Genomic DNA, 22,747 nt, shown 5'->3' on the forward strand with positions numbered 1-22,747 from the left:
GCGGCGGCAGCTCGCCCGGCCCCTCCGCGCACCATGGCGCAGCAGCGTCCGCCGCCCGCCGCCGCCTGAGGCGCCCCGCGGCGCCGAGCCGAGCCCGCGCCCATGGCGGCGCCGCCGCCCGCCCTCAGCTGGGCGCTGCCCCTGCTGGCGGCGCTGGCGGGCGCCGCCGGACCCCAGAGCTTCGAGCTGCCGGGGGCGACCATCGACAACATCGAGGTGAGCGGCGGCGCCGTGCTGGTGGCGGGCGGCAGCTGCCTCTACGAGCTGCGGCCCGAGCTGCGGCCCCGCCGCCGCGTGGTACCGGCGGCGGGGCAGGGCTGCGGGGAGCCCCCCGGCATGCGCAGCAACCTGCTGCTGTACTATGAGGAGGCCGGCGGGGTGGGCGTCCTGCTAACCGGCTGGACCCAGGATGGCGGCGCCTGCCAGGTGTGGGAGCAGCCGTCCTACCGGCAGCGCTTGAACCAAAGCGAGGTGGTCAGTTGCCTGCCCGACGGCTCCACCGCTGGCGTCGTCTTCCAGCAGGCCGGCGCCTGGTACCTGGCCGTGGCGGCCACCTACTCAACCAGCGCGGACACGAACCACCTGCACTGCGAGCCCTCGAAGTCGGACAAGGAGACCGTCATCACGGTGCGCAGCATGGTCAACCTGAAGTCCGAGGAGGATCTGGGCATCATCAAGCGCAGGGAGGAACCTTTGCACTTTGTTGACGCGCTCCAGTGGAGGGATCACCTTTTCTTTCCCTACTACACGTTGAAGGCCAGGTTGAGCAATAACACGGAGCCACCCAGCATGGCTGTCCTGCGCCAGCTGGACCCTTCATATGCTGGCCTTACTTTGGAAGGGCACGTCTATTTGGACTGCGGGTGCAGGAGCCTCATTATTTCCTCCAGCCTTGTCCGCCAGGGTGAGCAGGGCTGGTGGGTGGGTGTGTTCCGCCACAGCCACAACGCTAAGGCGTGGAACAGCACTGCCGTCTGCATCTTTGGGATGGAGGAGATGAAGGAGCAAGCCTGTGCATCCCCGCACTTCAACATGAACGGGAAGAGCTGTGTAAGTCTGGGCTTCGTTTGCTAAGCTTTCATCTTGCACGCCCTTGTTGACACGTTGTTGTGGCTGGTGCCTCTGTGCATGACTCATGGGGTGTCCCTGATCTGGAGGTACATGAAGTTATCGAGAAACTTCAGAGCCACACCAGGCTTTGCACATCATCCCTGGCTCTGTCAGCTCCAGTGATTTCTCCAGATCGTTCCCTTTCTAAAAAGCTTATCCTTTACCAGGTTTTGGTATACTTCCCACCTACCTGTTGGGAAAGACACATCTGAGGGAGCACCTAAGGGCATCCTGGGTCAAACCTGAGTCTTAGTTTTCTCCGTTGATGTGTCCTTTTCAGCCTAGAATTAGTCGTATTACATTTCATTTTCCATACAGCCTAGATAAAGCATCTCCTATCTTATTCTGTGCATTCACATCTCATGTCATTGCAGCTACATCAGAGATGAAAAAAAAAAAAAAAAGCCTGTCAAATTGGCTCTGTGCACTGGGCTGTGTGCGTTGTTATCGCTACCACTCACTAGTTATCTGTGGTTGCTTGTTCAGTAGTATGTATTTCCCAAGCCTCTCACAATTAGCCTTGCTTGGAAGGGCTGTCACAGCCACCTCCCCAAATCTTTGTGTGCAGCAGACAACAATATGTGATATCTCTTTGTTGTTGCAGTGGTTACATTTTCACAGACTGGTATTCCATGGAGTTCCCCATGTCACCAACTTCAGTAACACTCTCTTCAGCTCCTTCCTCCTTTTCAGCATGAGCTAGACACATGGAGGGCGGGATAGGCAAGGCTACTGGCTTTGCTGTGGCCTCAGTAGTAAAGAAATTACCAAAAAAATTATATTCAGGGAGGTAAAAATGTCGTTCACATGAAGAAGGTGCTTTTGAAAGGCCTGTCCATGCTTTTAAGTTAGACTCAGACCTTCCAGAGCTGTGGCAAAAGGGACCAGTGAAAAGTATCAAGGAGAACCATAGGGGATCAAGCAAGGCATCATAAAGCAAGCCCTAAGCCTTTTGCAGTTGCCACACGAGCCAGGGTCTTTGCAGCTAAGCTTCTGAATCCTCGATGTGTTATGATAGAAGTTTCTTCATAATTCCTTGAAAGAAGTGCTGTAGATTTACTGTCACTCCTTGGCTTTCCAAATCTAACTCATAGTGGAGTGCAGTGCTGTGATTTTTCCAAACAGACTACCAGAGGGCACGTGTGATTCAGTCTGCTCATCTCTCTACTGAGCTGTGAGACTATTGCCAGTGTTAGAGGACGTGGTTGTGAATGAGAACCCCATATGTGGGTGAGACAACTGTGCTGAAGTAAATAGTGAAACTCACTATGGAGCCAGAGCCAATCCTTTGATTTCCAGTGCTAGCTTACTGCTTACTATGTGATTTCTGTGCTCCTGCAAGGCAGACTTCCTGAATGAATTTGAAGTCTCATTCTGGTCCCAATACCTATTTGCTTGTTGGAATTTTAGTTTATATTGTTTGTTCCTAATTACTCATGGAATTTCTTTGCAAAATGCTTTCTGAGCCTGCTGAACAAAACAGAAAAAGAAAGCTCCCTGGGCAGTAGATCCTTTCTATCCACTTTACAAAATGTCATGCAAGAAATTTCTGAAGAGCCTCACATCTTAGAGGAACATAATGCAGGTACAGCGAGGCACATACTTCTGTGGACAGGGCAATTCCCTGTCCCACTGCCTCTCAGGGCTTGAATATGAAAAATCAATGAACTTGTTTCAAGATTGGTCTAATTCAGATTAGACTCCTGTGACTCCAGAGTTACTTTCATGTCTCAAAAATCTCTTCTCTCCTGGAAATGTAGATTATATTTGGATACAATGTTGAAGAATCTCAACTGTAACAATCTTTAAAAGGATTGGTTACTTAACCTTATGTCCCAAACTATGATGATGTTATTGATTGTAATATCAATATCAATGTTGGCACAAGAAATACAGTTTACCACTGAGAGAAAAGTGGTATTTTAATATTTTGTGAGATAGCAGGACATGTGGGACCTGTGAAATAATATGACCCATAACATTACATGGCTAATTAGCTCTCTTTTTAAAGCTAATTATATGTGCTTATGCTGTATAAACGTAGAAATAAATGCATGTAGTTCAGCTTTAATATTTTTTTTATATTACCGAGGGTCAGGCTAGGCTATTGCAGAGTAAGTTTAGCGGTGACAGGCCCGTATGCTGCTGCTTCTGGGTTGTTTTAGACCAGATCCTTCTACCGTCTCTCACCAAAGTATGGGAGTCCCTGCAATCCTGGAATATGCTGTTCTTGGACTCAGAAACACATGGGCTTCAGAGCTGACAGGAAGATGGAGTGTGGCATGTCCATCATCAGTGTGCAGCTTGCAGCTGTGTGTGCAGTCCTAGCAGTGGCTCTGGCCAGAAGGGAGTGCCTCGTAGCTCAGAGCTGTCAGGAGTACATTGTACTATGATGTGTAGGAATGGCAGCAAGCAACAGTACTTAACATGTGCTTTAAAGTCCCGTCTTTTAAAGACAGTGTTGGTCTTGAGCAAAGGAATGTGTCGCTGCATTATGAGTGCTTTAAGTGCAAGACCTCTCTGGTGCTTGTGGTGAATGGACCATGCTGAATGTCAGTGTGACTTTTTGCATTGCAGATATACCGTGTGTTGTAGGGCACTGCATGTCCTAGCCTTCTCTGCTGGGTACACGTGAATGCAAGAGCTCAGGTGTGATGTGATGAGGTATGTGGATCCCAGATGTGGACTATCAGTTTATGTAGGAATTGAAAATACAGGGTCCTGAATTCCCTGTTACGCCATAAGCTACATGGTGTTCTCTGAACTCATTCCTGTAAGGTACTGAGCTTTCTGGCCCTAACCCAGTAAAGCACTTAATGACATATTTAACATTGGGCATATATAAGTATTTCTATCATCTTCATGCCCATGCATTTAAAGTAAAGCATGTACTTGAGTACTTCACTGGATTGGAACCAAATTGCTCTGGATCCTGTTGGAACTCACTGTAGGTGTGTAATCTCTTTAGCTCCGCTTTGCCTCTTAGGCCAAAGTTCTCATTTGCAGTAAGTTTTAACACTGGATTAGAGTCTATCATTGAAAAAACGGTAATTTTTAAGATCCTTGCTTAGCAACTTTTTTAAAAAGTATGTGACTGCTACAAATTCTGTGGAATTACTCCACATGAGAAGTAGGTAAGTCCATTTTTGTTTTGTGCAGTAGTGTGCACGAAGAAGTTTGTCCTATTTGGATGTGTTTATTCAGGACATTGACACTACTTGATTCCCAGAGACAGGACCCCTATCTAGCAAGAGGCAAGTGGTGTTTTAGAAGAAACTACTCTGAAAACATTTTGCAGTTTTATATTCAGCTTTTTTTTTTTTTCCTTTGATCCACGTCTCTTAGTTTTGAATGTATCTACTTACATGCACTATCAGGGGGTGTGTGTTACTAGACTCTCTAGCATATCCTACATAGACATAAGTACATCTTTTTCAAAATATCCTTAGTTAATAAATGTGAATTTGCCAAATCTCATTCTCAATTTATTTTCAGAAACCTGTTTGAGTACTTACAGGAGGAATGCTGGAATTTGTCGCAAACTTGCTGTGGGAGCTAGTGAACTTGAAAAAAGGGTTTTCTTCTATTATTCTGTGACAGAGCAGGACCTACAAGGATCTCAGTTCTCTCACAAACAAGCCAGGATGTTGTGAGTCACAGCCAAGCAGATGAGTAGGAAAAGTGTTCCAACTGGGGAACATCAACAGAAGAGACGTAGAGTGTTCCCTAACCACAATAGTGACAAATCTGGAAATTGATTTTGCCATTAAAAAGTTGCATGAGAAGAAAAGGATTCAGGGACCTTCAAGGATTCACAATTTTTCAGGTAGAAAATCCCTAAAAATTGGATTTTCATCTATTATTTAATGCAAGTAAAGACTTGTAACAGTCTGGTTTTTTAACTTTTTCAGAGGGTTGGTATGTGTCCCTTAATCTATCAAACATAGTTTGGAATCCTAGGACAAGTCCTAGCTGGTGTAAATTCTACTGAAATGAGATTTTGAAGTCAACAGAGTCATATCAGTTTAATTACAGCCTTTAATTTACAGGAACGACATTTGAATTTGTGTGGTAACTCATTCCAGACTGATTCATGGTCTTTTATTTAAGGAAAGTATTACAGACTTCTAAATATAATTTTGTATCAAAATTGATCCTGTAATTAATTTTATAGTAGTAAAGTCAATCTCCTGAGTATTACAGACTGCTAGTGTTGCATCTGATGTTTGATGGGTTTATAAAGTGAATATTTCTGTCTCATTACAAGGAGTTTCCAGTTCATCACTGTTTAGTGTGGGAAGTAAGCCACCGGAGACTTGTTAACTCTCACACTCCAGGAGTGGGGACTGCAGAACCTCTCTGGACAACCTGTTCTGCTTGACTGCCCTCATAGTGATGCTTTTCATCTCCTGTTCACTAGAAACCTGCAGTGTTTCAGTTTGTGTTATTATCTCTTGTTACCTTACGTACACTTTGGTTAAGAGCCTGGCTTCATTTCTTTGGTCCCTCTGAAATTGTCTCTTCTGTAGGCTGAACCAGCCCAGTTTTGGAAAAGACCTGTAAGATCATTCACCACAAAGCCATGTCACTAAGCACCACATCTACAAGTCTTATAAAGACTTCAGATTGGTCAGGCATGATTTATTCTTGGTAAATTTATGCTGGCTTTTCTTAGTCACTTTGTTCATCTTGTGTCCAAAAATGGTTTCAGAGAGGATTTTCTTCATGATTCTCCAAGGAAAAAAGTGAGACCAACTAATGAGACAACTAATATGACAAAATCTTGGTTTTTTTGAATATTGGTGCAGTATTTGTCTTTATTCAGTTGGAGGCTTTACCTGATTTCCACACCTTTTGAAATAGGAGAGAATAACCTTTCATCTTCATCAGACAGTCTTTCAGCATCTTCCTACAGATCCCATCTGTCTTCCATAAAACCTGTAAAAGCTGAGATCTCTGGCTTAATCCTCTCCCAGTACTCGTAGTTTCTCTCCTTCTTCAACTCTGTGTGTACAAAGGAACACAAGATGTTTCTGGTGAAGTCCAGAGCCATGTTTGCATCCACTGCCAGTAAATCTCTTGAGCTATTCAGCAGCTGGTGTGAATTTTCATTGTTCTTTTATAAGAGGTGGTAATGGAAGCTCTTCTTGTTGTCCATACCATACCTTGCCAGTTCCAAAACCAGGTGAGCTCGGGTTTTCCTAACACCATTTCTGTGTGTCCAGAGACTTCCTTCTTAGTCCTGCTTCCTCCTCCTTTATGCTGTTGTTCTGCAGCATATGTTGTTCAGTCATGACTTCCCTGTTTAGGTAGAGGCGATCTTGTGATATGTCTACTTGTTTTCCTGAGTTTTGTGTGCTTGACAGAGATTGTCCTGAAAGACCTGCTAGCTTACCTGACCTCAATTTCCCTTCAATGCTAACTCTCAGGGGATCCCACTGACCATTTCCATGAACACACTGAAGCCTGGTCTCTAGCTCTCTGCTTGGATTATCACATCTTCAGTCAGTTCTTCCTTGTTTTTAAATAGCAGATCCAGAAGAGCATCACTACTGACTGACCCCAGAGGTTAACGTAGCCTGTGGTCCCATCTTATTCACTTTTCCCCCAAAGCTTTGTAGTCCTGATCTGCCCTAGGTCATGTCTTTGATGTCTGCATGGACGTGAAACAATGGGTAGTGGTCCAAGGAATGGAAAATTAACTCAGTCTTTCTGCAGTGGGTAGGGTCTTCTTAAAAATGCCCCAGCCTGTTGTAACAGCATGACTGTTTAGCAAGTGTGTGCCTTCACCCCCCATGGTCCCCCACCACTTCATTTTGCTCTCTGCTAACATGCTGTTCAAGCTCAGTTGGTTTCAAAGCCTTCCTTAATGGAGCTTGTTCTCTGTCACTGTTATCAAGACACTTTACCACTTCTGTGAACTTAGATCTGAGGGCAGGGAAGGACTATTTCTGCTGCTGCAAGAAGTCACTAGTTTCTAGCTTCTGCATCTCAGGAGTCTCCATCAGCATCTCACTCAGCCATAGGCTCTGACTGTTCTTCCTGCCTTGCATCATGAGCCTCTGCAATGTCTCACTGCAGACTCTGATTTTTCTGGTCATCCTTAATTTTTTGCAGGCTGCTCAGCTGGACAGGCTTGTCCACCTAATGCTGCCAGGTAATACACAATCCTGGAGATAAGATTTCGGAATGGTTCATCTCCTCATTCCTTAGCTCTTATAAAGGCTCACTGCATGCTCCAGTATTTGTTACCCTCTTATATATTAAAAATTGATGGAGGTGATTAAAGGATGGTGAAGTTAAGAAAGAAGAATGAGATTCCCAAAGTTCTTTCCACCTAGGAAAAGCATCTTGTTTCAGTGTTGACTATTGCTACACACTACTTAAAATCTTGTGTCCTTTTGTATAGCTGCATCTGTTTTTTCACTCAGATGCTCAAACCCTTTATTTTTTACTTTTTGGACAGCTGCATATGATGCGTGCTGCATGAGCTAAAAATGCTGCCCTTTCCTTTGAGGCATGCAATGTAAAATAATCAGGAGGAAATCAAGACAGAAAGTAGAAGTGTGAATATGGTTGCTGCAGCTGGAGTCATACAGAGATACATCTGAGAATGAAGTGCCGAATAGAAAACAAGTATAAATACTTTCCATGCCAATAACCAAACAACTAAATACTGTAGAGGGACTACAGAATAGAACAGAGGATGGAACTGAAGAATTAAAAAAAAAGGGAGGTCTTACAGTGTGGTATTATCTTTTCTTGTGCTTTTCTGGCTTTTGTATGTGCCTGAAAATGTTACAGGATAGACAAACAGATGACCATGGAGATGAATGACTCTTCGAGCATAAAAGAAGTTTAAATTGTAAATGCATTTTTAAGAACGGTTTTAGCTGTGAAAGAAGCAGCTTGGGAAGACCCTACAGTGCTGTGACCCCATTAGTCACAGTGGAAGAGGTAAAAGGGCTTGTTAAAACAATAAATGAATGTGGAAAAGGGGTGACAGAAAGCTGAAAGCAACAGCTGCACCCTGGAGGAAATGGGCAAACTGGACAAATAGGTTGCAAAAGAGAGAAGGGAATTTTTTTTGTGACTGTCCAACGTATGAATTCCCCCGTTCTTATCCGTATTAGCTCAATGTCGCGTTGACCCTCCCTCTAGCAAGCAGAGGGAGGGGAGGAGACTTCCACACTTGTCAGTATTGGTTCTTCAGTCAGATGAGGAAGATGCACTGATATGACACTGGTTATTTTATTAGTATGTGGGTCAAAATAAAACCTGGCAGCAAAGCTTTTCAGAAACCAGGTGAGTACTCCTCTTTTCTGTGATCTTGTGCAGAGTCTGCGAGGAACCTAGGGTAGTTTGTCTCTCTTACACTACTACATGGTGCACTGCAGAAAAACTTCCTAATTTTGGTGGAAATGAAAGTGTGGAAGCTCCTCTCCCTCACTCCCTAACCCGAGTGAAGACTTATTGAGTGCTCTGGTTCTGGGGTTTTGTTACCTTCTATAAAATGAGCTAAATTTTTCCGCCTTTAAGTGCTTGCACTTTAATTACACCTTGCCCCACTTCCCTATCTAACACAGACCTCCAGGATACTAGATTCTCATGGCTAAGTGAATTTTACTGAAGTTCTTTGTCAGTGCATGACAGTTCCCTGTGTCTTCTTCCTGCTGCATGAAAAAGGAAATAGTGACTTTTAATATGAAAGTTAATCAAGTCTTTTATTCCAAGTGGCTGTTCTTTCAAGCTAATTAAAATAATTCAGATGACTGAAGAACATGTTAATTGACTTAGGATTGCAGTTCAGAAAAAAAAAAATAGTATTTCTAGTGGAAAGACTTTTTGCGGTTAAGCCAGCATCATAGCAATACATGTTACTGTGTTACGGATTTGCTTCATAACTTTGAGAAACGCCTTCACCTTTCTTCTAAAGGTCAGTTTTGATGGTCCATTCCACCCTTTGTTATGTGCATTAAAGTGAAATAGGCTCTTGCACTGAGAGGGTTCCTGTAGGTTTAGGAATCTGTCCTTGAGGCTGAAATTCTGGATTTTGTAAGCTAACATACAGGGCTTGTTTCCAAGGACCTGGTGTTACCTGAGCTCATCTCCTACCTCTCCATGCCTGCCACTCCTTTGTGCCAGCACTGGTGTATGTGCAGGCACATGTTCATGTGGTGAGGAGCATGACCCAAATGAAGATGTAGGTCGGTAGGTTTACAGCACATTTTCTAGGCACATCATTGCCATAACTCAGTTCAATGGAAAACATTATACAGGGAAGATGAATTAAAGTTTGGCTGGGGTTGGACCCATTTGGAGAGCAGGTGGGATCATGTCTTTGTCAATGTCTACCACAAAGATTGACTTAGAGCAATTAGAGGACTTTAAAACTGAGTTACTGCTTACTAAGGAGACACATGGACTTCTTGGGAGTTCCCTGGGTAAACGGTCCTATTCTCACACATGTAAGTTTCCTTTCAACACTTATCATCTACAGTCAGAATTATTTGGTTTGGTTTTTCATTCCACAAGATACAAAGATGTTGCATGTTACATCCTGCATGGTGTTTTTTTCATGATCTTCTTACATGTGTTTGCCACTTAATTTCCTCCCAGTGGGATGGAGAATTGAGGGCAACATGTTGATTTTAAAGCTCACTTAGCTACATTTATGTTCTCCATTACATGAACTTCATGTTGCCTTATCTCATTTTTATGTTTATGTAGTACACAAGTCCCTACTTCCTCTAGTGTCAAGGAAAATGAAGGTTTGCATTTTTATACACATAGACACAGTTTGTTTGAAGTGTCTCCTTTCTCCAGAATATTTGCATACCTTTGAAAGTGGTTGCTGAGTGTATCTAACCTTTAGGTGATGGCAAAGTATGGCTTCATTGAGAAGAACTGGAAATTCTGAATAATCCCAGGGCTTATGTCCCAAAAAAGAGAAATCCTATTGCAAAGTAACTTACTGCTGCTACACTGAGTCTGTATCCCACTGAAGTCAGTGATTTAACTGCAGCAGGTATTTGTTACAGGTATGACCAGTTGTCATATATTAAAAACTAGTTTAGTGTGTAATTTCCAATAGTGTGTTGCTCTCAAAGTGTGTCAGAATTGGAATGTTACTTAAAGTATTGTCTAAAGTTGGGTTCTCTGAGAATCTTTCCAAGGATTCTTCTTTTCCTCAAAGTTTTGGAGTATAGGTGAATGATTTTTTAATATGTTTTTCTTATATCTGATTCTTAGGAGGCACCATCAATCAAGAAATTACCTACCTTGATTCACTCTGGATTAGTGGCTGTTTATGGCACTGTTGTTTTGAATCATATAGTTCTCTTTTTGGGAACAGATGATGGACAGTTACTGAAGGTGAGTGTGGCAGTTCTTCCCTTCTCCACCAGCTGCTGCTGCTGTTCAAGTGGGTAAATATTTCCTGGTTTATTCAGTGTATTATAAACAAATATGATCCCCTGAATCTCTATTTTTTGTTTGGGAAATAACTGCTGTGTGGTCATTTGGAGAGCAAAATAACTTTCCAAAGCAATTACATACCCTGCTAAAATTCAAGTAAACATTTCATTACAACACTAATGCCCACAGTGTTTATTTACAGACAGCAGAGTTCTCAGTTATTTTGCCTTGTTTCCCTCCTTGCTTTGATTTTTAAGTAGAAATATTAAATACTGTTTTGGAAGTGTGTTTGTTTGCTTGTGTCATGTGAAAATCTGTTCATTAGACAGAAAAGACAAGATTCATTTTGCCTAAGCTTCTGAATAGTTGACCTACACTAACTTAAATCCATTGCTTGAAAGTGAAAGTCATCTTATCTCATTATCAAACATTTCAACCATCCAGTTAAGTGTCTTTTGTGCTTGAATTTTTTCTGGGTTTTGCGAGAATGTCTTTTTTGCAGTGTAGACATTTCCTGTCTACACTGCAAAGGATGAGTCTCATTCGTTGTCTTTATTAAGCAGACAATTGGTGAGGAATATAGTAGAGACCTTGAAAAACTTTGTCCATTTGATTTCATTTTGCTTTTGATAATGAAAAATGAAGTCTTCCATGTCTCCTTAACACAATGGACACAGTGAACATATCTCCCTTGTCTAGTCATGAAAAAGCAATGTTGGTGTGCTTATTGACTTGCAAAATGAAGTTTCTGGGGTCTCTGGTTCCCTTGAATTCTGTGCAAAAGGCGGTAGAAAACAGTAGGGTTGGGCAAAGCAGGAAAAAGAAATATCATCACGGGTGTATACTTAGAGTAACCACAAAGAAATTTGTGTAAATTCCTTTTTACTTTATGACTGTCTGAATGTTAGTTTGTTTTCTGAAGGGTAATGCTTTCTTCTCCATTGATAGGAGTAAAAGGTTGTGATTTTGGGATGTAGGCATTTCTTCCACATTCAGTTTCTGAATCAATCAGTAACAGGCTTGGTGGAAGGCATGTTTTGCATGCTAAACCAGTGACAAATTCAGTGATAAATGTGTCTGGCATGGATTTTGTTGAAATTCTGTTCTTATGGTCTTTTCCTTCATCCTTTTCCATTGTGAGAACCAGTGTAGTAGGTGAATTGAATCATGGCACAGTAATTCATCTCAGAAGCTTTGATGTAACTGAAATTGGGCTTTTGTTTAAGATGTTGAGTGATCAATAAAAGAACATGGGAATAATTTAATTACACATGTTTTAGGCTATTCTTAATGAGGACATGAAATCTAATTGCCCAGAGGTTTTATATGAAATTGAGGAAGAAACTTCCATTTTCCCCAAACTACGACTTGATCCAGTGGATAATAACTACATCTATTTGTCCTCTGCCAATAAGGTAAGTATGATGTTTAATAAAATAATAAATTCATATGAACTACTGTTTTAAGGATTTCTACCACTTTGTAAGTGAAACATCAGTTTTTGTCAGAGTTAGATTTTTAATAAATAACTGCAGTTACCAACTTTACATCTTGGTTATGTTGTCTAAGTTAGGGCTGCACCCCTGCAGAACTTGGAAGAGCTTTTGCTGTCATGGTGCTGCCCAGTGTTGCTATGATCCAGCAATACCCTTAATTCCATGCTTATTTTATGCCATTCTGCCAAGAGGGTGTATGTTTCTGTTTTTCCTGGAGGCAGGAAAATGCAGATCATGCAGAGTCAAGCTTAGAGACAGCAAAAAAAACTTATACACTCTTTGGAGACAAAGCAATTCAGATGTTGGTAGGTCAGGGTTTGCCAGTCAATTAAGGAGTTTCTAAAGCGGAGAAATATCTTCATTTGAGAGATGGCTTTGAAGCCTTAGTTCTAATGAAATTGGTGCTAAAGCTGTAATCAGTGATAAAATTCCCATTGTCTTCAGTTAGGCATAGACTTCTAAAGAACAAAACAAAAGGACAATGAGGAATGAGCAATGTGTGTGCATAGTGAGGCCAAGGAGCTCAGGGGTGGCTGAGAGCTGCTGCACGTGAGCAATGAGCGGCTCCCAGGAGCCCGTGCAGTTGTTGCAGCACATCTTGCAGCAGGGCTACTGAGAAGCAATCAGAAAATCCTTTTGTCTCACCAGCAGTGGGAAGGATGGCACTGAAAGCTTATGGGCTTGCTGTCCATCTTAGCTGACACAGGATTTCACTCAGCACTTAATTACCATCACTTACAATAAAATCACTTTTCTCGCAGTGAACATAGTGTTTTAGCCTGCTGTTATAGAGCGGGGGTAAGTTGGTAGGATAACCCCTGATAAAACATTTATCACAAATATAGAAGGAATCAAAATCTCAGTCAAAAGTATACATAGATGATATTCAAGGTAAGACTTGAATTTTCTTTAGCTGTGGTAGAAGACCAAGTTGTTATAGAGGAACAACAGCTTTCAGGAATATATGCACTTCTCTGATCATCTCTTGGAGCTGAAATAAAGCTTCTTCATTGTCTTCTTTAACTTGGTAGTAGTCTAGGATTATGACTAGTTTCTGAATTGATTATCTTGCACACCTTCAAATAAATTGAATTTTACAATATATGTATGGAAAAAGCTGTAAATATAATTTTGGAGGAAGTAGTGTTTCCTTGTTTCTGTTGACAAATATAGGAACTTCTAATTCTTGCAAATTTGTAAAATATGGTTTGAATTAGTTTTTCTTACTAAGATCATTAATTCACATTGTAATTAATCACATTATTTGTATCTGTATTCAGTATTTGTAATCAGCTTTCTCTTTTTCTTTTTCCTTTCCTTTTCTGAAAATGGCTGGCTAGGATATTCAAGCTGAATGTACAAGTATAGATACATACAATATAGCCACAATTATCTACATTTACTTACTGAAATGGCATTTTCATGCATGCTAAGCAGTTGCATGCGTTTGTTCTAGTGTGCACATGCAGTAACCTGATATGGTGATGCGAACACAGATGCATTTTGTTATGTGCATGCATTTTTGGATGCACCTTCATCAATCATCTAAGTATCTCCATTCTGAGGAGAGGAAAATGGTGTTCTGCTAAGCAGAGCATTATTTGTAAAATATACCTCCTTTCTATTATTATCTGTAATTCACTATGCTGATCAGTCTTTCTTGCATTAATCTGCCCATGCTGGCCTTTGAGTAGTAGAAACAAATTGTTATTGTCAGAGGTGTTTAATTATCTGATGGCAAAATACAGCGTGTGCAAAATAGGCTGCCTATGTCTATCCTATGGTCTTCTGCAAAAGGGGAATCCATAAGGAGACTTCCCCAGAGGGATTGTGCTTGGTTGCTGTCAGATTTTTAATGGTAACCTTCAAGTTCCCTGTTTATGGAGGCTGTATTAATTCAATGTGTTATTACATTCTTTGCTTTCAGGTGAGAAGAATACCAGTTGCAAATTGTGGTAGATTTGCTTCTGAGCAAGAATGCTTATCTGCAAAGGACCCATACTGTGGGTGGTGTTCTTTCAAACGAAGGTATCTTTTAGTATTTTAGACTGTCATATAAAAGTAGAGCATTATTAGTCAGTGTACATTTTGACTGGCTTGGGGCTATTCAACATCAAGATTGTATCTACTGATTTTTTTGTGGAATCAGTCATAGCCATAAATTCTTGTCGTATGAAAGGGAACTCTTTTGAAGATTATGTAACCCTCAGATTTTTGAGATCTACCCATAAAATATATGTTGGGCTAAGAATAATAAATCATTTTGCTTTTAGAAGAGATATTTGTATTCCCAGGTTGAGAGATAAAATTGTATTGTTGTGCTTAAAACATCTTAATAGTTCTTAATATCTTCTGTGTGAGAACAAGAGTGCTTTGTTGTGTTCAGCACTGATAGTTCCCTTTTTTTTTGGAATCACTGACTTTGGTTCAGGCCAAAGGAGAATTTTCTTCTAAATATTTCATTCCCACATTAGAATCATTAATTTTTACACTTTCTTTGAAGCAGGTTTGAAATCTATTTTACATCTGTGGCCTGGACTGGAGCAATTCCTGAGTCATCTTAGCAATTAGTCTTAGCAATTGAAAGCAACCGCATTATGTAAAACTGAAAACTTGCAAAGGACCATCCTAAATTTAGATGGGCTTTTTGTTCTTCCTGCCCTGGTTCGGCAGCTTCCTGGCAGTCTAATTTTTTTGCTGGTAAAAATATATCTGCTCATTTTCGCCATGTGTATGTTTATGGACAGATTAGAGTTATTTGTTCTGGTGTTCACATCACCTTTGCCTAAACAAGACGTGTTCCCCCCCGACACACCTCTTCAGTGTTTTTGTAAAACCTCTCTCTCTGCTTTCATTTTGGTGCGCTTAAACAGCGAACTTCACTAAGGTCCTCTCACATGAGGCACTCCTTTCTTACCTCCACTCCAAGAATCCTTCTGTGAAATTTATCCATCCTTTTAAGATGAAGATGGCCAGGACTCTCAAAGTGTTCCAGAAGAGATTTCAGCTGTGTCTTGCTTAATGTTGTTTAATCAGTCTGTCCAGGAAACACCTTAGTGTATTCTGGGACCACAACAGTCTTTTTCATGACACCATCACATTGATGGGCCACAATCATCTATGATCAAATAATGCCCCCCAGGTCCTTCTCTTTCTTTGTTGTATTTCCAACTGATGAGTTTCCAGTCTATAACACATATGGGTTATGAGATTTTTATTGCTGTAGGTAGATGTTCTTTTACTTTATGCTTTGAAATGTCATTCCATTTCAAAGTTATCAAAGTTTTCCTGTGTGATATTCTTATCTTCCTTTGCATGTTAATGTTCTCAACTCTGTATCATCATCAGATGTCAACAATGTAAAACTTCTTTTAGGCCAATTTACCAGTGATAAAAATCTTAAACAAAGTGCCTATAAGATGGATTTTTGAGGAATTTCACTAGTAGCCTCTAATAGAAGGTTAATACTACCCATTTTGGTTTGCTGCCCATTAGCTGTTAGCATCATTTTGCTGAAGGTCTGCAAATACTTTGTATTTGCAAAGATAGTTGCTGGAAGAGAGGATGTATTTCTTCTGTAATGCATTTTCTTCAAACTCTCTTTGGCTCCCTTGTTAGAAGCTGTGTATGTTACAGTGCTAAGCTTTTCAGGCTTTTAATTACCTTATAAAGAAATTGTGAATAACTCTTATTACTCAGTAAACCCCCTGTTTAGGAGGGGAATCACCAAAAGTTTCCATTTGATTGAAACAGAAATAATTTACTCTTTTGGAGAAAAATTAATTACTATAATACAAATCCTGTTCAACACCCACATAATTTTTTACTGTCTTTTTTTCCTTTTTTTACTTAATGTCATTAAATATTTGACGTTGTAAAGAGACACCTCTGAGTGAAACTTTAAGAAAAGAGGAAGATGTTTTTAGCCAGTATTTTGGTCAAAATCCGTATGTGTCCACTAAAGCAATGTATTCCATAATAGTTTTGAGATCAATGACATGTTATCTACCTTTACAGGGAAATAAATTCTCTGTAAAATAAAATACACACTTGAGTTTTATATAAAATTTACTAGAAATGCTAGTGCTTCATTTTAAGAACAGTGTGAATTAAAATCCTATTCTTTAATGAAAAAATGTGTGCATCTCATTGCTAGTGAAAACAAAATGAAACAAAATGTTTCTACTATTCCTATTTCTACTTTTTCTTCTGTAGGGACAGATATATTAATTCTCCTTTTCACTTGCCATCATTCAAACTAGTTAGTCATAGCATTGTGTGATTTCTCCTAATATTTATAGATTTTCTGTACATGAATCAGACTTACCTGAATTATGCTGGAATACAATTCCAATAAAAGGTATTGATGTTTTACATGCATTTTCCATACGGAAACAACACAATAAATATCTAACATGGCCAGAGTGACTTTTGAACATAGTCGGTGTGCGGGACATCTGTGGATTTCATTCTGGGGTTGGTATGTTGGAGAAAGAAGGAAGCCACAATTTTCTCTGAAAGCACGTTCTCATTCCATGAGGAAATCAGTATATCTTAGCAGGACAGAGAAGGCAAGTATGTTAGCATCTGTAGTTAACAAAGTTTAGTGAAGCAGAGACTTAAGTAAATATGAATGAACTAATATGCATAAGTATTGTGTTATCATAGTGAAATAAGAGGAACTCAGTTCCAGTTGTGTAGAGAAATATTCATTAGTATAAAGAACCACTTTTGCTGTGGAATATTAAAAAAAGAAATCTTCACTTTGCTTTTCTCTGTACACATATCTATGCATGTCTGAAATCAGATCCAAGGGTTTCATACGTTATAGCTTCGTACTTGTATAAGGTCCTGTTCACCTTCCCAGGAAAGCCAGACTTAGTTGTCTGACTCCATATGTTAATTTCCAGAATCATGTGATTCACAAATAATATTTATGTTACACTCATTCAAAGTACTTGCAATCAATATCAATTTTCTAAAAACAGGGATATTACAGAATAATTTCATCTTTAGGTGAGTGGAATTATTTTGCTCTTGGCCTTTGCAGGGCAATTTTGAGAATTTATCCTGAAGGGCATTAGATGTGACTGCTTCCTATGAAAATTACTCTTCTCCACAGCACACTGTTAGAGTGTTAAAGGTCAGCTTTTAGAGCAACAAAAGATGCATTTTTCCCTCACATAAAGACAAGCATGACCCTGGGGCCTGGGTGGCATTACTGGTTTTACAATTAAACTCTCAGATTCTTCATTGCAGATGAGGGAAACAGGTTCACTGCTTGTGTTCCTCAGGCAGTTTAAGAAAGCAAATAGCTTCTTCCTGGGACGGTTGTAAATATTCAACTTGATAAACAGTTTTCTTTTTTAGTGTTTTGATATTAGCATCACTGAAATGCATACACTTAGTTAGTGCCACATACTGTGAGTGTGTTGCCTTGCATCTTTACCATTAATCCTCACCCTGTCAGAAACTGTAGAATGTCTTTCTTTTGTCTTTCCTCATTGCCAGTGCAATTTACCTACCCGTACATATCTGAGAATGTGGTTTACGCACATCTGTTGATGATGGATCCCGTCTTCTCTGGCTCTAAAACTGTGGTGCTAATGAACCTTTGTGAGTGCAATAGGGTGAAGAGAGATAAATGAAACTGAAATTTGCTCTAGCTCAGGCAGTTTGAAATATGTCAGGTATACGTAGTCCCAGTTTATTACAGTATCATTATGATCTGAATGTATTCAGATGCAAAGCCGCACCGGGTTCTTGTGCAGCAGGAACTCAGTTTCCTGAGTTAGACCACAAAGGAAGTGACCTTGTGCTTAACTGCATTCCAATTGCCAATGTCTTGATCTGCAGAGAGGATGGCTTTATGGTTCCTAAGATTTGTGGGGTTATTTTGGGCATTTTGGAATGTGGTGGATATTTTTGTTGAATACGTTGTTCATTTTGGAGAGAAAACGCATTGTTTGTGAATGAAGTTTTTACAGTGAGTTCTTCACGAAAATGGCCCACACTTTGCAGCTGTGAACTCATTTCCAGTTTTTAGTGAAAGAATGGTTCATTTAGGCAGATGTCACTGTTCATAGGATTGAAGCTATACAGGCTTCTACATTTGGTAGAAAAGTAGAATTAAAACTATTAAATGTTACATTTATTTATAAATATTCCATCTTAGTTTTATATTAAGATATATTCAGTTAGCACTTGTCTTTAATTGCTAACTCTATGAAACGACTTTGGAGTTAATCTATGAATTGTTCATTAACTGTTGACAGCAGACAGCATTTTAAGGATTCACCTTTCAAACTCATTGATTGTCCATCTAATTTGTATGCCTATGTTGTCTTTTTCTTATAACATGTGTAATCTTTTTAATATGTGTAATCTTTGTAGTACTTATGTATCCCAGCATTTCCTGATTCTTTCTTAATTTTTTTTTTTTTTTTTTACAGTTTGTTTCTTACAATTTGGCATCTTTAACATTTGTATTTACTTTGAGCTAACCTAATTCTTAAATTAATTTTGTGCTTGGGATAGAGCAATCTATTTTGAACTTTTTCAAATCTGGTGTTTTTAACCAAGTACACTGCCAAAGAAGGAAGGATTACCTTCCATTCGTATCAGTGGGTGACAAAGGAGGTTAGGGAAGAGGATGCATCTCATCAACTATGCACATTCGTAGTATAGCTCTACATTTGAGCTTCACTCTCATCCCTTTTATACCCTCTGAAGAGAGCAAGCAGTTTCTGTAGTGTGGTCAATTTCATTTTTGTGTGAATGTCTAAAGCAGGGTAGGTGAATTGTACCCTAAAGAACCTATTTCTCCCCAAAAAGTGTAGATGGGGGCTGGGGGGGCAGTGGGGGGGGATCAGATCTAGAGCTGTACAATAAAGCAGTCAAGTTGGGGATGATGAATTCCATCCCAGGTTACCAATTGCACTGTTACTGGCCAAGCATCTTATATTTGCTAGAGTCTCATTGACTTAATCTAAACCCTCAAGCATATATCAATGCATTGTAATTAATTTTGATAAGCAGAAGATTTTACTGATTGTTTTCCCGAAGCTTTTTGCAGTTATAACCATATTCCTGTAAAAAAAATCAATAGTGTTCCTTAAAAAATCGATAACTTTAAATAAGTTGAAGTACAGTGTCTGAAGTCAAAGGCATGATAAGGAGGCTAGTGTAATTTTATGTATACTTTTAGGTGCACATTAAAAGAAAATTGTACACATTCAAACAGCATAAATGGTTGGTATAACATTTCACATGCACCTGATAAAGATCTGAAAATCCTGCTAAGTTTCCCTGCCAGATATCAGGTATGTACACCCAGTTTTATGTGTGTTTGTTTATTGTGACTTAAAATATGTAATTTTGTTGCTTATTGCAGCTTGTCTCTTTTGTCACCCTGCTCCATATATTAGTTCCTCTAACCCCAACAACTGGCAAATATCTTGGAAATCTCAGTAAGCTGAATGTGTGAACCAGATAGAAGTTCCCCTCCTCTCCTATGAAACATATCCTGAAGCTATACTTCATGATATTAAGTAAAATATTCACTATGCCAACTCAGGCGATGTTTCCATTGTATCACTGTATCTGCTATTTTAGTATTTCCAGTAACTGTATATCAAGTGCAGTATGGAAGTTCTGAGCTTCATAACAAGCTAGAAAATGTTCACTGGGACACATATGCTAACACAAATCTTAAGTGCTTGATATTAGACTTTACTCTGTATCTGTTCACAGCACACACAGCCTTGAATATTTGATTATCAACTATTGTGACTGGCCACTTAATCTGCACACTATTGTTTCTGATTTCCTGATTGAATACACTAATGTAATCATATTTGTAAAGCACTCTCAGCCAGAAACAAAGGACAATTCATTACAATATGAGTTCTGTTTCATAATTAAATGTCCTTTGGTTATGGATGGTTTGGTTATCTTCACAATCTCTGTGAAGATTCTTGCTTAAATATTTTTAAAGGAATATAACAGCATAATTCTAGTTTTAAAATCCAAAATTATTTAAGATTGCTTGCTAACACAGCGTACAGATTCGTTTAATTTCTGGAAGTAAGCAATGCTATTACTTTCAGAACTCCTTCTATATTGCTTCTTCAGCTGGGAGAGTCACTCTCCTTTGAGAGTTTACCTAGTGAATTGTCTGCTTTCACCACAAAAATTTTCATTTTGTGCATTTCATAGTTTGTCATTTTCTGTAAAGACAAGGTGATGACTTAGCAAGTATAACAAAATCCCCCCTCTTGTATTCTTGTTTTATTGTTTTATAGGTTGTTGTGACTGCAAATGTAAGCAGAATCCTTACTTTCTGTATGATAAAAATTGTAACAGCTGTTGAAATATTTTATGAAAATGTAGTGCTGAAGAATTCATCCTGTTTCTGCAATCTAACCACTCTGACGATAACTGATAATGGTATGTTTTACTATTACATGTGTTTTATGCTTATTCATTGTCCTTTAATACTGGGGAGTACTGCATAAATACAGGCCTAGTGAGTGTGAAAGTATGTAATGCTTTTTATTAAATGTCATTGAAGGAAAATAATTCGTATTTTGTTGAGTGATTTGAATATACTCACAGTGTTCTTGGTGATTAAGTTTTGTTAATATGGCATCCTTTGTAGAAGTAATAACACATATTGCCCTGTGGCTGGGAGCAGCTTCTTCAGTTGACCCTGTGGCAGTGCAGTGCTTTAGCATTAGAATATTTATTGACATTGTGTCATTAATAAGTGTCTAAGGAAAATTAAGATAAATGCAATAATAATCAAGCTGGTTGGAGCAATGGAAGTAACGTTGATCTAGTGCTTTGCCTTGACAAATTAACCCATCTTGACTCTAATCTGCAAACAGAAATTGTTTTTGCAAGAAACTATAGTAGCATAAATAAGAGGAGAATCTAATTATGAATGTCTACAATAAAAATCTTATCATTAAATTGACTGTTTCAACCTTAGACACTATGAGAAAGTTATTGTGCAATGTAGAGGATTAGCAGAAAAGCAGAAGGTTCAGGAGCAGTTTGGTGGGTAAATCCATTTGACTTGATTTCATTAATCCTTCTGAATTACTGGTTGAATCATTTTGCAATAATTCTTACACTACTTTGTTTACCAATGGTTCTCAGAGTAAGATACCTGAGCAGTTTGTATTGGAGGCACAATGCTTGTGATCTGATTTGTGTATCTAAAGGACAGCTACCAGTTTTAGAATGAGGTGGTAAATTATTGAATGTCTAGACTTTTGAGCTGTTCTTTAGGCTTTGGTCTCAAGGATCAGACCATAATCCTTCACAGTGGAGTCTTACTTGACTAATAGTAGGGCAACGTCCCCCTTGCATTTCTTCAAGAGTCTGTATAGAAGAACAAAGCTTTTTGAACAGAGATTGGTCTTCTTAAAATTGCTTATGTTAGAATGCAAAAGAGAGTTTTAATCTGAACTAAGAAACAGATGGCAAACACAAGGATTCCCACATGTTCTTAAGTGTCTTGAAGAGGAAACAGAAAATTCAGACAAATGCCTTGCCTCTATCTCTTCCTTAATAATATAGCCCAAAGGACGTGGAATACTGTGCGTGAATCTGATTCTCTTACAAAACCTTGGTGTGGGAAGAGGAATGAAATGTTACCAAGTATTTTCAAGGACCTGTTGCTCTGAAGAGCTCAATGCTACAAAGAGCTCTCTCTGTCTCAGAGACCCTTGCCCCTGAAGAAGGTTCTTTGGAATATTTGGATCTCAGGAGGCTGGTTGGGAAAAACTCTTCCAGCATCACAGAAATGTGTCAAGTTCCTGTCCAGCATTGGGAATTGAGAAGGAAAGACTATCACTAGAAGGTGACAGCTGGAGTGATATCCATGAGTATTTTGATCTATTAAGCTGTCTTTAGTAAACACTATTAGTGAATTTTTAGGAGGGAAATGTCCTTTATTGAACCAGTCCCAAAAGCCATGTTTCTTGTAATTATGGACTATGTAGTTTGGTTCTCTGTCTTCACAGACAAAAGCTTTCTGTTAATTCCATTAGCAGGTTTTCAGAGAACAGTTGTTATGGAAGCCAGCTCACCTTGCCTGTGCTTTGTGCCAAAAATGAGCCCTTTGGCAGTGTGCCATCACGTGCTCCTATGAGCTGAGATGTCTTAGTGGATAACTCAAGTGTGAAGTAACATTTGTGGTGGACTATTTGTGGTATCTCCTGTAAAGTGACCTCAGTTTCACAAGAGGATGCACTTGCAAAACTCCTTTAGGTATCATTTCCTGAAAAAGCCATTTTGAAAATATCTGCTACTCAGTGCAGTCTAATGCATTTTGAAAGATCAGCCCAGACCATGCAGAAAATAATAGGTTCCATTAATTTCTACATAGACAGGATCAGGAAAGCATATTTGACAGTGTTGTTTTTAAAGTATTTATACAAGCTTAAAAGAATATACAATCTCTGCCAGAAGGAGCTAAATGCCTTACTTTTGCTTACTACTCCTAGTAGAATAATCAGAGTATTTTACTTTTTCTGTAGTTCATGGCTTCAGACACTTCATGTATTGATTTTGGCAAGTGATTTAGGTAATTGTGTGTCAACATGTCAGATTTCTGCTGATAACTAGATTTTTGGAGATGCAAATAGGTGTTTGATTGAAGGATTTCAGAATGTCTGTCCATACTCACACACATCTTTAAGCATAAAAATGCAATT

The 22,747-nt window shown here is 39.4% G+C and overlaps 1 protein-coding gene across 3 annotated transcripts in view; it reads left to right on the forward strand.

Annotated features, from left to right (window-relative positions):
* The first annotated feature begins 321 nt into the window (after positions 1–321).
* The window catches only part of PLXNC1 (plexin C1), a 74,568-nt gene continuing 52,142 nt past the window's right edge, over positions 322–22,747 (forward strand). For 2 of the 3 annotated variants that reach the window (XM_058420168.1, XM_040062856.2), the window contains exons 1-6: positions 332–1,050; positions 10,363–10,485; positions 11,808–11,942; positions 13,951–14,051; positions 19,231–19,345; positions 20,327–20,471. In XM_058420168.1, coding sequence (XP_058276151.1) covers positions 337–1,050; positions 10,363–10,485; positions 11,808–11,942; positions 13,951–14,051; positions 19,231–19,345; positions 20,327–20,471 — 1,333 coding nt within the window. In that variant the 5' untranslated portion in view covers positions 332–336. Of the gene's footprint in view, positions 1,051–10,362; positions 10,486–11,807; positions 11,943–13,950; positions 14,052–19,230; positions 19,346–20,326; positions 20,472–22,747 lie in introns of all 3 variants that reach the window. The other variant, XM_040062857.2, reaches the window with a different exon arrangement.

The sequence above is a fragment of the Hirundo rustica genome, chromosome 4 (genome assembly GCF_015227805.2).
Source record: "Hirundo rustica isolate bHirRus1 chromosome 4, bHirRus1.pri.v3, whole genome shotgun sequence".
Taxonomy (NCBI): Eukaryota; Metazoa; Chordata; class Aves; order Passeriformes; family Hirundinidae; genus Hirundo; species Hirundo rustica.